This window comes from Rosa chinensis, chromosome 7 (assembly GCF_002994745.2).
Source record: "Rosa chinensis cultivar Old Blush chromosome 7, RchiOBHm-V2, whole genome shotgun sequence".
Classification (NCBI taxonomy): domain Eukaryota; kingdom Viridiplantae; phylum Streptophyta; class Magnoliopsida; order Rosales; family Rosaceae; genus Rosa; species Rosa chinensis.
The window spans coordinates 1,386,172-1,399,634 of NC_037094.1; the positions used below are offsets into that span (position 1 = coordinate 1,386,172).

At 37.4% G+C, this 13,463-nt stretch overlaps 3 protein-coding genes across 8 annotated transcripts; all 3 read left to right on the plus strand.

The window, feature by feature from the left end:
- On the plus strand, nucleotides 1-7,548 carry LOC112177024 (eukaryotic peptide chain release factor GTP-binding subunit ERF3B). Of its 6 annotated transcripts, none has more exons than XM_024315190.2 (19): nucleotides 1-167; nucleotides 874-915; nucleotides 1,026-1,139; nucleotides 1,405-1,437; nucleotides 1,574-1,654; nucleotides 2,379-2,490; nucleotides 2,875-2,920; nucleotides 3,037-3,108; nucleotides 3,937-3,999; nucleotides 4,077-4,231; nucleotides 4,339-4,403; nucleotides 4,601-4,751; nucleotides 5,164-5,269; nucleotides 5,368-5,503; nucleotides 5,683-5,747; nucleotides 5,874-6,038; nucleotides 6,314-6,386; nucleotides 6,474-6,569; nucleotides 7,179-7,548. In XM_024315190.2, the coding sequence occupies exons 1-18, from the start codon at nucleotides 164-166 to the stop codon at nucleotides 6,542-6,544; spliced, it is 1,554 nt and encodes a 517-aa protein (XP_024170958.1). In that variant the 5' UTR covers nucleotides 1-163; the 3' UTR covers nucleotides 6,545-6,569; nucleotides 7,179-7,548. The 6 variants fall into 6 exon arrangements, with proteins under 6 accessions (XP_024170958.1, XP_024170959.1, XP_024170962.1 ...); XM_024315191.2 differs by having other exon boundaries at nucleotides 1,026-1,118; XM_024315194.2 differs by lacking the exon at nucleotides 1,026-1,139.
- A 685-nt stretch (nucleotides 7,549-8,233) lies between these two features.
- LOC112180649 (loganic acid O-methyltransferase) lies at nucleotides 8,234-10,982 on the plus strand. The gene is made up of 3 exons (XM_024319212.2): nucleotides 8,234-8,391; nucleotides 9,757-10,416; nucleotides 10,506-10,982. Exons 1-3 carry the CDS (start codon nucleotides 8,320-8,322, stop codon nucleotides 10,824-10,826), a joined length of 1,053 nt encoding a protein of 350 aa, XP_024174980.1. The 5' UTR covers nucleotides 8,234-8,319; the 3' UTR covers nucleotides 10,827-10,982.
- Nucleotides 10,983-11,820: 838 nt separating this feature from the next.
- LOC112176244 lies at nucleotides 11,821-12,474 on the plus strand. The gene has a single exon (XM_024314082.1). The coding sequence runs from the start codon at nucleotides 11,821-11,823 to the stop codon at nucleotides 12,472-12,474; it is 654 nt and encodes a 217-aa protein (XP_024169850.1).
- Nucleotides 12,475-13,463: the final 989 nt, after the last annotated feature.

Consider the following 13,463-nt stretch of genomic DNA (forward strand, 5'->3'; position numbering starts at 1 on the left):
TCCAAGCCGAAAGCATGACACCACATACAAATTCCACACCACCATCTGTAAGCTCACAGTAGATTCCAGAACACCAGTGTTCACTCCATTCGCTCCGCTTTATTCTCTTCCTTCATCAAAACCCTAGCGCCTCCGATACACAATCTCCCTGAAACGCTTAGCCATGGGTAAGCCAGGCCACACCTTCCTTCTTCGCATTTTTTATTGTTATCGTTCTTGTATGTGTGAAACTCCGGTAGATCTATCAGGTTGAAGACGATCATCCATTGATTGTATTAGTTCCGATTGAATTGCCATGGCTTAATTCGTCTGGGCATTATCCTTTTTTTTTTTTTTTTTTTAATTTACAAGTTATGCATTTCATCTATTTTATCTGTTTCTTGATCATTTTACTAGGATTGCCTTAGTTTCACTAGGTCAATTATGATATTAGGAGCATAGAATAAATCTAAGTAGAATTAGTGTTGACTGCTTGGATTTTTTTGTTTTTGGTTGCGGAATAATTGAACAAAAGAGATTAGGTTGAATATGATGTTTACTGCACAGTATCCGTACTTTGGCTCTTTAGTTATGTAATGATTTCGCTCTTTAGTTGGTGTTTTACTGTGGCAAACTTCGCATGGTGGTCTTTTATGTTTTCTTGTTGGAATGTTAAGACAATTGAACTGTTCTGATATTTAAAACTAGTGAAAATGGGGTTTATGGAGGTTGTGGTGCATTTGAGAATTGATTTTAATTACTTCTATGAACTGATATTAAGACTGTTGAACGCTTCTGATATTTAAGACTGGCGAAAATGGGGTTTATGGTTTGAGGTTGCGGTAAATTTGGGAATTGATTTTAATTGCTTCTATGAACTTCTGTAAATGGTAGATATTGAGGAGGAAATCCGGTCGCTGCAGCTGGATTCAGCAGGTAATCATGAGAGGGTTGAATTTGTTTATCAATGTTCAGTAGATGATAATGATGCCTGGTTTGTGGCTAATTTTTAATGTATGAGACAATGCGTTGTTTTAATCAAACAGAAGATAATGGGGATTTACATCCGGAAGCTGGAAATCTGGATGTCGAGAATTCTGATGATAAGATGGAGGAAGTTGATGATAAGATGGAGGAAGGTGATGATAATATGGAGGAAGGTTGGTAGTATCCTTGGATTTGGGTTTACTTTACTGTTGTTAAGGAGATGTCTGTGTTTCATAAGATGGAGGAAGGTTGGTAGTATCAACCTGGTATCCCCACAATTGCTCTTTACCTGCTATTGTTTCTTTTCCTATTTTTGAGATAGCCCAACTCCCTCTTACTTGCTCACAGACACTTGCACAGCCTACTTATGTGTCCTAGCCCCTAGGGTACATATATGAAAACTTATTTCATTCTTTTTTATTATTGGGCTGATATCAGGTTCCAGGGATGCCGTTGAGCCAGTGCAAAAAGGTACTTTGGAAGTATGATTTATATTTTTGTTATTACTATTTCTATTTCTTTCTCTGGATGTATTTGTGCTTTGTTTATAATAATTCTTAGTCCATGATCCCAGAAGTTATCTTCTCTATTTGGCTTGAATTTGCAGTGAAGGAGAAGAGAGACGAACATGACGAGGTGGAAATGAATAAGAAGAGGCACTTGAATGTTGTTTTTATTGGCCATGTGGGTGAGTTATTGACTTTTCATGGGGTTGCTTAATTTTTTTATTATAGTTGCTTAACTTAGAACTATTTCCGTCTCACTAACCATTAAATACCCTCTTTGGAGGTGTAAGGTGCTGTTTCCTGTGGTTATCTTGAAGCTTCTCTCTCTCTCTCTCTCCCCCCCTCTCCTTCTCTCTCTCTCCCCCCTCTCCTCTCTCTCTCTCCTTCACTATAACTTCTCATTTCCCCTTTGATTTGGGTGGGTAAGAGACTCCACACCATCTTACAATTCACATCCCCGATTCGGCCTTATCTTCATACATAACCAGAAAGGGTATGCAGCAAAACTTCTCTTTCATCACCTCAACAAGTCTTTGTTGCTGCCAGCTGCATCTGCCAACATTCAGTCTCCCAAGCTGTTGTAGCCTGAAGGCTGCAAGACCCCATTTTGCAGTTTCTAGAAGATTCTTTTAGGGGTTTCTCTTTCCTCGATGCAGCATATTAAAGAAAATTTCAAAATGGCTTGGATATCCAGCTTTCTTACTCCATTGGTGTTCATTTTTCTTCTAATTTGGCTGCAGTACTTCTTGCTTTTACAATGACCTTGTCTCCTTTGGTGTTGTCGAGGAATGCTTAAACTCTGAATGGTTTAATTTTCTTTCATAGTAACTTGTATGTGATTGTTCTGCAACTATTTTTTAATCGGTCTGTACATGTATATTAATAAAGTTTTTTTTTTGGTTGCAGATGCTGGAAAGTCAACAACAGGAGGTCAAATCCTTTTCCTTAGTGGTCAGGTTGATGATCGTACAATTCAAAAATATGAAAAAGAAGCGAAAGACAAAAGTAGGGAGAGCTGGTGAGTATGTTCTAACGATATTTTTAGTGTTTCAATTTCTTGCATGAATGTGGGTGGTATGCTATAAATGGTGGACATAGCCTAGAAGGTGTATGTAGAAAGTGCAGTTAGGAAGAATTATTAAAGAGTCTACATGATGCGCTTTTTTTTTTTTAATGTTTATTGTAAGAGTCTTTGTTTCAGCTTTCACAAACTTTATGCTTGGAGGTTTTGATAGGTTTTCAGAAAATTTTTAGACTGATACTACATCCTTTCATCCATTTGTTTTTATACTGTTGTTAGTTTGAAAGTGCATTAGCATATATCTGGTGTATGCACCTGATCCATTACTGGGACGGTTTGCTGATCATTTTTCATTGACAATGATTTTATAATATGTGCTAGGTATATGGCATTTATCATGGATACCAATGAAGAAGAGAGGGCTAAGGTATTAATTGAGTCATTGATTATAGAGATTGCCTTCTTAAATCCTGTTATGCAACCTACTGATGCTTGAAACAGCTAGTTTTCACTTTAACCAACTTGTTGGAAATCTGATTGCAGGGTAAAACTATTGAAGTTGGACGAGCACATTTTGAAACTGAGACAACTCGATTTACGATCTTGGATGCACCAGTGAGAATATAATTTTCAGAACAAAGCTTTGGTTTTGTCATTACTTCTGTCACAATGGAACCAAACTACATCAAAATAGAATAATTTCCTGGTTGCACACTAACCGGATTTAGAAAACAGAAAACTAAGGATGATTAAACATGGTTGACTGAGAGTGATTTTGTTTGGTGGCCAGAAACCAGATTGGTTTGCCAATATTTTGTCTAATGTGTAGCTCTCATTTGGGCCGATGATTTTTTTGCTTCCAGTATCAGAGATTTATGATATGCACACACACACAACACGCACACACACACTTATGATATGGACCTCCGCTTATATTAAAATATGCGGATTTTTTTATTGATAGCCTCACTTTTCGATCGCATATCCACATCTCGACCGGTCAGTTTTTAGGTCTTACTGTATAGATTCCTTTTGCAAATTTTCAGCCAAATTGATAATCGTTAAGGCATTCATAACTGCGATTTGCAATTATAAACATGAACGGTTCAGGTTGGACAGATTCAGTTCGTTCATTGATTTGGCCGAAAATTTGCAGAAGTGATCTATACATTAGGACCTAAAAACTGAATGGTTGAGATGTGGATATGCGATCGAAAAGTGAGTCTATCAAGGAAATCTGCATATTTTAATATATGCAGAGGTCCAAGCACTGTATATATACACATTATATATATATGTTTATATATTTATGAATATGACATTTTCATTATGGGTTGGTTTCTGCTTTTAAGATTTTCATGTTTTATCATATTTGTTAATTTCATAAATATGGGTTGGTTTGTTTGATGGGAGAGAATTCTGATTGCCCATGTCCTGGATCAGGGTCACAAAAGTTATGTACCAAATATGATCAGTGGTGCATCTCAGGCTGATATAGGAGTACTGGTGAGTTTAGTTTGTGATGCCCAAAAAGTGCAGAGGTAAATTTTGGGTATTTAACTGTACTTTCTCTCCCTGTTTAGGTAATATCTGCCCGGAAAGGAGAATTTGAAACGGGGTATGAAAGAGGTGGACAGACCCGTGAACATGTTCAGCTTGCAAAAACTTTGGGAGTGTCTAAACTGCTTGTTGTTGTGAATAAAATGGATGATCTTACTGTGAACTGGTCAAAAGAAAGGTGCTCTACCCTCTGCAAAAGAGAGTACATTTCATGATTAATTTTTTATTTTTGTGTGCCTTGTTCCTATGTCGTTTTATTATTTTTTATACTGTTAATTTCACCAGGTATGATGAAATTGAGTCGAAGATGGTACCATTCCTTAAGACATCAGGCTACAACGTGAAGAAAGGTAAATTTCTATGAGGATTATCTCATAACCAACTTTTTAGATATCGAATTTGGGAACATTTTTTTTTTCTGCATAGATTAAGTTTCAGTTTGAGTGCTTGTTCTATCTTTGCAGATAATAATGGTAGTTTCGGAAGACTATACTTTCTAGCAATGGCATGTTGACTTAAGATGTCATTAATTTGTTGTATTGTACAGATGTGCAGTTCATACCAATATCTGGTCTTCTTGGTACAAACATGAAAACTAGGTTGAGTAAAGAAACTTGTTCATGGTGGGATGGCCCTTGCCTTTTTGAAGCCCTTGATTCTATTGAAGTTCCTTTACGAGACCCTAAAGGTCCATTCAGGTACAATGTGGTCTTTATATTGTCTTCTCTCTCTCTCTCTCTCTCTCTCTCTAAGTAGTATTCTTAAATTCACCTTAATGGACCAAATTTGTGATTATATTCTCCAGTTTGGTCTCACTTTTCTTTGACATAGAAAAAGACAGCTAAGAAAAGTTTCCTATGAGAAGTATCTGGTTTACTCTGTTACCCAAGTAGTAAAATAAATTCTTGGCCAAAACACCTTTGGTTTCTACCTGCAGTGTGATAGAGGCATTATGCCAGTAGTTTTTAGTGGGAGTGATGATGTCCTGTCTTTATTAGTTGCCTTACTGTATCACTATAATTTCCATGGCAAATGAGATTAGCTGCACAGTGAATTTTTTTTTTTTTGGTCCTCTGAAGTTTGTTGATAAGTTTTAAGTGCCAATTTTAGGTTGCCTATCATAGATAAATTCAAGGACATGGGAACTACTGTTATGGGGAAAGTGGAATCTGGTTCAGTGCGTGAAGGGGATTCATTGATTATCATGCCAAATAAGGTGCCGGTTTATTGCACCTTTACTCTTCTTTTCCATTTAACGTAATTTACTTTTATTAATTTATACTAATAATGACAGTCTGATACATTGGTATGCAGGCTCAAGTGAAAGTTATTGGTATATTCATTGATGAAGATAGGGTCAAATATGCTGGACCTGGTGAAAATCTTCGAGTTAGGTTATCAGGTATCGACGACGAGGACATACTGTCAGGTTTTGTCTTGTCGAGTGTGGGTAAGTACAATACACTAGGGTGATTGTTTCTTTGTTTCAATCAAGATAAATAGAGATGATGAGAAAGAGAAGTGGGGGATTGGATCAAATAAAAAGGAAAAAATGAGACTGCTTAAAAGTGTTATTTGTTTCTTTGGTCTGCAATTATTAAGTTAATCTTTTGATTCTAATTTATGCAGCAAATCCAATACCTGCTGTTACCGAGTTTTATGCGCAGTTGCAGATCCTTGAGTTGCTGGAAAATGTATGCATGCTAACTCTCTCTTTCTTGCCTCCTTAATTTCCTCCTCTACTAGACTACATTTCCTTATGTTTTTTTTTTTCCCTCCTGAGATTGGTTGGTGGACACTTATACATATGCTCCTTTTAGGCAATCTTTACACCTGGATACAAAGCTGTCCTGCATATTCACTCTGTTGTTGAGGAATGTGAGATCGTTGATCTGCTAGAGGAAATTGATATGAAGACTAAGAAACCTAAGAAGAAGAAGCCTCTTTTTGTGAAGAATGGTGCTGTTATTAAATGCCGGATTCAGGTTTGTATCATAACTGTTGCTAATGTATATCAAAGTGAAGGTACATCATAATATGCTGTCCTGTTGGAGTACCTCTCTCTCTCTCTCTCTCTCTCTCATTCATTTGATGTTACTCATGACACTTTTTTCCCCTCCAAGTGGAAAAAAGTGGGGTTTTCAATAAAGAAAAAAATGATGGGTTGGTTCATGATTAATTGAATAATTTTGTGCAAGTAGTCATGTAGTCTGTTATACATGTTTTAATCTGATATCCATGCGAATATTTGGTCCTGCAGGTGACCAACTTGATATGCATTGAGAAGTTCTCCGATTTTCCCCAACTTGGAAGGTTTACTCTTCGTACTGAAGGTAACTGAGTTGCCCTTGCCCTGTGAATCCGTCCAGGATGATTTTGGTATATTATGGTTTTGTGCTAACATTTTTTTCATTATGCAGGTAAAACTATCGCTGTGGGAAAAGTAATCGATGCTCCATCCAAGAAAAGTAAACGATCTTCAACAAACTAAGCTCTTAAACAATTTTTGTCTGAAGGCAAGTCTTTTGGAATGATCATCATTTCATTCCAGTTACTTGTTCTACCCATGTGCATGATTTTGTTCTTGCATTGAACTTCCTAGATATCTTAAAGTCCGTAGATTTTAATCTTGTCTCAATTTCCAAAGCATTCTTCAAGGTGTGAGTTTTAATGTTGCTAAAAATTATATATTATCATGTTTCGACTTAGAATCATTTTTGACCACTTTTTGTGCTTAATTCAAACACCCAAGTACCAAAGAATAGAATATGTTTGAAGAGTATCGACACCACATCTCCTTGCTTTCTTAATTCTGAGACTGCTTGTTACTGAAATAACACGTGGCTTCAAAGTGTTCTTAGAGGTCTTGCCTACATTTTGGGTGCCTACATTAGGAAACGATGTTCCATTGCTGTGTTGAGTTTTCTGATGGGAAAATGCCTGTGTCCAAACTGATTAAGTGTGAGCCTGAGTCTACATAAGCCTCCAGTTAGAATTTAGAATAATATGTGAGTTTGGATTATTTTTTTGTAGATCTATAAGGAGATGAAATTGAAATGTATTTGTTGTCCATGTCCATTTCTGACATCAAGGTAATTGTTTTTACCTGTTATTTGTTCTCGCAGGCAGAGCTGGGTGAGTAGAAGAGTGGCAGCGCGATGTGTTCCAAATCAGTACCTACTGCTCAAGATGTATTGATTCTAATAGTACGTTACATAGTTTTTAGATTTGATCAGTCATATACTGTTGCTGGTGCCCATGTACTCTGGACGGAGCTTTTGCTGGGTAGGGCAGCATTTTTCCATTTATGGGTGTAAATTAGTCATGATTTGATTCACCCAGTGCTGCCTTTTTTACTTGATTAAACTTCAGATTGACAGTTGTTAATCAGTATTCCATCTATGTTTGTTATAATTGGTTTATTTTTGTACCATACCTCCCTACGATGAGTGGAAGCGTGTTAGTTTGGCCATGTTTTGCTTTGACTTTTGAGTAGCTGCAATCTTGGTGAATCTTTCTGTTTTTTTTTTTTTTGGGTTACATTGCAATCTGGTGAATTGTTGTATGCCTTTTCACTGGATGAAAAATGCCTGTTGCGAAAATGTCTATTTTCCGAAAGTGTGAGAAGCTCAGCTTATATTTATGTCTTCTGTTGTTGCCCAATAAAAATTGAAATTAAAACACAGCAACTCTCTCACAGCCGGAGCCAAGGTTAGCGTAATGTTTTGAAAAAGATAGTTGTTTTGGTAAGTGAGAAAGTCTGGTCTCTTCCTAAAGACTCTTCCTCCGTCGTCCTCACGGTAAATGACATGAAACCGTCCACTCACAGCGTCGACCGTCTTGAACAGAGGCATCTAATGAAATAATCAAATGGAGAAGAAAGACTTGTAGTTTAAATGATATATTCCTATTCAAATGCTACCCAGCTCCCCTAACAATTACCGACTACTTGTGGCCAGAAAAACGAATCTGGAAGATAAATATATGCGACTCTTTAACAATTTGGAAGCTTAAGTTGATGTCACGTGCTTTCCTGCATCAAAGTTATTAATAAGGTTGCGTCTTCTGATTTGGTCTATAATGTGTGTTGCTTAAAAAAGGTACCTATCACATGCATTAGTTTTTATTAAAAGTATAATTAACTGGAGTAGATCTGGGAAAGAGACGACTTTTTTTTCCTGTGGAGTATATATTTGCATTTAGGTTTCAGTCTTTCAGAGTTCAGAGAGACTTTTGAGTTATTTCCCGAAAAACGACCCGAGAGAGATGGCCAGCTCTGCACATACAATGACTGGTGGGGATGGAAAGTACAGCTACTCTGTTCACTCTTATAATCAGGTAATGCTTTCTTCCTCCCCAACTTAAATCGCTGGAGAACTTTCTATATATGTACGTAGGCCTGGCATTTAAACTCGTAACCCGCGCTATACCCGCACGCTAAAAACCCGCCCGTTTATTAATCTGGGCTAAAAAAAGCCCGCACGCAAAAAACCCGCAAATTAACGGGTCTTGCGGGCTAAACCCGTTGGAACCCGTTAACTCAAAATCCTTCCCAAAAACCCATTTTCCATTATGCATACGGGTTCCCCATTTTTTTTTTTCAACCAGGGCATTTTTATAATTTTTCTTATTCCCCATGAGGATCCGACAGTTGGATCTTCATATAATTGTGAAAGACGATTCAAAAGGAGATCCATGAGGATTCGACCGTTGGATCGTCGTATAATTTTATGAGGATGATTCTAAAGGCGATCTGGGACGATCCCACCGTTGGATCTTCATATAATTTTGAGAGGATGAACCTAAGGGTGATCCGTGAGGATCTGACCGTTGGATTGTTGTACAATTTTGAGAGGATGAAACTAAGGGAGATCCGTGTGGATCTGACCGTTGAATCATCGTATAAATCGGTAAAGATGATCATCTAGGTGATCCGTGAGGATCTGACTGTTGGATCATCGTATAATTTTGAGAGGATGAACCTAAGGGCGATCCGTGAGGATATGACCGTTGGATAATCGTATAAATCGGTAAAGATGATCATCTAGGTGATTCGTGAGGATCTGACCGTTGAATCTTCGTATAATTTTGAGAGGATGAACCTAAGGGAGATCCGTGAGGATCCGACTGTTGGATCATCGTATAAATCGGTAAAGATGATTCTCTAGGTGATCTGTGAGGGTCCGACCGTTAGATCGTCGTATAATTGTGATTTGTAAATTATTTTTTGTCAAACAAGGAAAGGAAAAAAAAAATCTAAAAAGATAGAAAATAAAAAATTTCAAAATAGAAAACCAAAAAAGTTCATATAGAGAAAATGGCAAATGATGGGTTATATACATAAGTCTTAATTGGTTTTAGTTGCTTTGATAAAAAGTTATAAAAAAAAAAATGTTTATGGGTTTTAACGGGTTCCAACGGAAAACCCGCAAACCCGCTGAGTTTGGCCAGCGAAACCTGTTAAGCTAACGGGTTCTTACCGGGTCGGCCCGTTAAGAACCCGCACCGTACCCGCACGTTGCCAGGCCTATATGTACGTGCCCTTTAGCAAAACACACACACACATCAATATATGACAGTACGAGCACCTTTGGCAGACAAGCCAGGCTAGAGACAGGTCTCGGCTGAGATTATTTTCGAGCAACACTATGATAGGGTTGACATTCTCTTTTGATTGTTATTTGTATTTTATATATTGGCTAGAGAGAGGCAGCTGATCTATCAAAGAGAATGCTGGTGGAAGCCATAGTCGAAAACCTTGACATTGAAACTCAGTCTCCTACTACAAGCTCATTCCGGATTGCTGACTTAGGTTGTTCTGTTGGGCCTAAAATTTCCGCAATCAACATCATCATTGAAGCTGTAGCACAAAAATACCAGCTTATTAAAGGCCACTCTGATCTCCCAGCAGAAATTCAAGTTTACTTTAGTGATTTGGTGTCCAATGATTTCAATCATCTCTTTGCCAGTCTCCCGCAAGATAGGCAATATTTTGCGGCTGGAGTTCCGGGATCTTTTCATGGAAGATTGTTTCCTAAAGCCTCCCTAGATTTTGTTTACTCTCAGTATGCTCTCCAATGGCTTTCTAGGGTACCACCGGAGATACTTGACTCCAACTCACCTGCATTCAACAAGGGGAGGATTATGTATGGAAATTCGGCTAGTGAAGTTGGTCAGGCATTTTCGGATCAGTATGCCAAGGACATGCAGTCTTTTTTTGATGCTCGAGCCCATGAGCTTGCTCCTGGAGGGTTATTGTTGCTCTTGATTCCAGGGCGTCCGGATGGAACTGTTCCGGCACAACATTCCGTACATCCACTTTTTGAACCCATGGAGTCTAGTCTATCCGATATGGTTAATCAGGTATATAAATATACTAGTAAAACATCGTTAACGATCCGAAAACATAACATGAGATATAACTCTATTATTTCCTTATTTAATATGTGTAGGGTTTAATAAGTGGAGATAAACTTGACTCTTTCAACTTGCCGATCTACTCTCCATCCATGGAAGAGCTAAGGAAGATAATAGAAAACAGCGGGTGCTTCGATGTATTGAGGTTGGAGATCCAATTACCTGAGAGGCCAACCCCTTTGCGTAGTGAGAGTGCTAGATCAGGCTTTGAGAAAATTCTCACCGAACACTTTGGGACTGAAATTATAGAACCACTTTTCAATCGATACTCCAAGAAAGTACAAGGTCGTTCTCCCATTACTTCTTGTGATGGTATGGCTGTTGGATTGTTCGTCCTTCTCAAGCGCAATCCTTAATTGTTCGGCAGCTAGGCATGCATATGCTTATTAAGTTATGTATTCATATTACATGCTTAGGAGGAGTTGTTGTATTGTTTTACGATATGCATTGTCATTGTGTGCTTATTTGCATTTTGCAAGTTTCCAAAACGAGCTTTTGGTTGAAATAATGAAACAACAGAACACTTGTTTTCGCATAGTCTATATATTGAAACAAGTTCCTTGCATATTCTAGCTTTCACTGCTAGTTTTGAGATTTTGAATTATGTTTAAGATATATTGTTGTACATTTGGTAGAGCCTTATAACTGCACAAGAATGTAGAGTCCTTATCTTATTTGCCATTATGTTGCTGTTCTTGCTTTGTTTGAGTTGACATTTGAGACATGACTCAACAAGTAACAATTTGAATTTATAGCCAAGTGATACGCACCAGATGTTGGAGATTCTGAACTGGATCCTCAAAAGAGCATAAAACATCTAAATTCATGACATTGTATAAGTTCTTATGATGTTTTAGGGCTATTATAAGCACTCACAAATGATAAAACTAATTGATTTTTAAAAGTACATTTTAACCAAAACTGTGCATCAAGGGATTTTGACCGAATAAGGCCGAATTTGAAGCGGGAGTCAAATGCCATTTCGCTGAAAAATGAGGTGTTATATAAGACATTTGAGAAACATGACTCAGCCATCATAAATCCATTGAATACCTCGAAAAGTACCAACCTGAAATATCAATAGTTAAATGATATGCACGGGACATTAAAGATTTTGAGTTGGATCATAAAGAGCATAAAGTATATAAATTTATGACATTTTAAAGGTTCTCATAATATAAGATCAATATAATCACTCACGAACTCATGAAAGATATGATTGACTCCCTGAGTGGGGATCAGCGGGATTTTTTCTTCATGGGCTTATGGGCCATTTGGACAGAGAGGAATAAGCTAGTGTGGAATGATGTTCACTTCCAGCCTATGCATATGATCTAGTGGTCTACTCAAATGCTTGAGGATTTTCAAATGTACCACCCGAAGGCAGTTAGGAAGCAGCGAAGGCCTCTAACTAAGTGGCAAAATCCTCCAAGTGGTCGTTTGAAAATCAATGTTGATGGGGCTTTTAGAGCTGAGGAGGGGAGTGGAGGTATTGGGGTAGTGGTCAGGAATGATGCTGGTATGGGTATTGCTGCTTTGGCCAGAACTTTTCTACATGCACACTCGGTTCTTAATATGGAAGGAGAGGCGTGTAGGGCTGGCTTACTTCTTGGTATTCACCAAGGTTGGACTGACATAGATATTGAAAGCGACTCTGCCATCATGATTTCTGCTCTCAATAGTCGAGAGAAGAATTTCTCTGAGGTAAGTCGAGTTTTAGATGATTGTAGGGAGTATATTACTGCTTTTCAATCCGTTAGAATTCGTCATATTTACCTTGAAGCAAATGGTGTAGCGGATAGACTTGCTCACCTTGCTAGTAGTGGTTTTATTGATGATGTATGGTTTGATGAGACACCTGCAATTATTCAGGATGTTCTCTATGAGGATTATTGCAACTGTTCTACTGTAGCTCAGGGTTCAGGTTTTATGTCCCCCCCGATGCAAAATTCTACTATTAATTTAATAAATAGAACCGGATGTGGGGCTGAGCCTCCCAGCTAGGCTGGGTTCCAAACCCCTTTAAAAAAAAAAAAAGTGAAATATACTCAAGACTCGTGTGCGGCAAGGGATTTTACTCAGCCATCGGAAATCCACTAACTACCTCCAAAAATAACAACCTAAATAGTTAAATAACACATACTAGGTTTTGGAAATTTTGAACTTGATCCTCAAAAATGACATAAAGTATTTAAATATATGTGAAAACACCAACAACGATGAATTACAAAAATATATAATGAGAAACACACATGGGACGACTGTTCCTAATATAAAATACGCCGTTGAAACTGAGCAAAATTATATATGAAAAACCTACGGCAACTAATTTTCATTGGCAAAATCTGTTTAAAAAAAAAAAAAAAACCACATATGGTGATGAACTGTCATTGACAAATTTTCTACATAATATTTCTTATTCCCTTAGTACAAGTTTATGTTCTTGCCCAAAAAAAAAAAAAAAAAAAGGCTCCTGGGTTGAAAATCAAAAATAGGTATCTATTTAAACTGTAAATAATTAGAGAGATTATAATGTGCCAATTAATTAGTGCTATTTTTTTATCATACTACAAGGGGTGATGCATTATCTTTTCAATATGTTAATTAAGTATTGTTTTTCACATCCCACTTTCGACTAGTCTTTTTGAACTAACTAATATATGATTCTAACTACTATTCAACTTAATTCAAAGATGGCGTACTTGATTTTGGTGTTTATAAATTTATACATGAACAGAGCAGTGACATTTTTACCAAAAAGAGATGGCAGAAGAGAAGATGATTAGACCTGTTAGCAACTCAATGATCAATAATGGGAATGAACTAAACAGCTGCTCCATAAACTCGATCTCTGGATCAGGTATATCATAGCCTTAAGTTTGCATTTACCTACTTATAATATGGCAAGAAAAGAACTTCCTTCCTCAATTTACTTATTTACTAATCTCGGGCTTTTATAGTGATTGAAGAAGCTTTTCCTATGAATGGAGGAG

What these genes read in the sequence shown, in the direction of transcription:
- LOC112177024 (XM_024315190.2), top strand. An exon ending in TTACGATCTTGGATGCACCA is followed by an intron (nt 3,109 to 3,936) that starts GTGAGAATATAA and finishes GTCCTGGATCAG; the next exon opens with GGTCACAAAAGTTATGTACC. An exon ending in GACCCTAAAGGTCCATTCAG is followed by an intron (nt 4,752 to 5,163) that starts GTACAATGTGGT and finishes TGCCAATTTTAG; the next exon opens with GTTGCCTATCATAGATAAAT.
- LOC112180649 (XM_024319212.2), top strand. Translation starts at nt 8,320, where the DNA reads ATGGCCAGCTCTGCACATACAATGACTGGTGGGGATGGAAAGTACAGC. An exon ending in CTGTTCACTCTTATAATCAG is followed by an intron (nt 8,392 to 9,756) that starts GTAATGCTTTCT and finishes TATATTGGCTAG; the next exon opens with AGAGAGGCAGCTGATCTATC. An exon ending in TATCCGATATGGTTAATCAG is followed by an intron (nt 10,417 to 10,505) that starts GTATATAAATAT and finishes TAATATGTGTAG; the next exon opens with GGTTTAATAAGTGGAGATAA.
- LOC112176244 (XM_024314082.1), top strand. Translation starts at nt 11,821, where the DNA reads ATGCTTGAGGATTTTCAAATGTACCACCCGAAGGCAGTTAGGAAGCAG.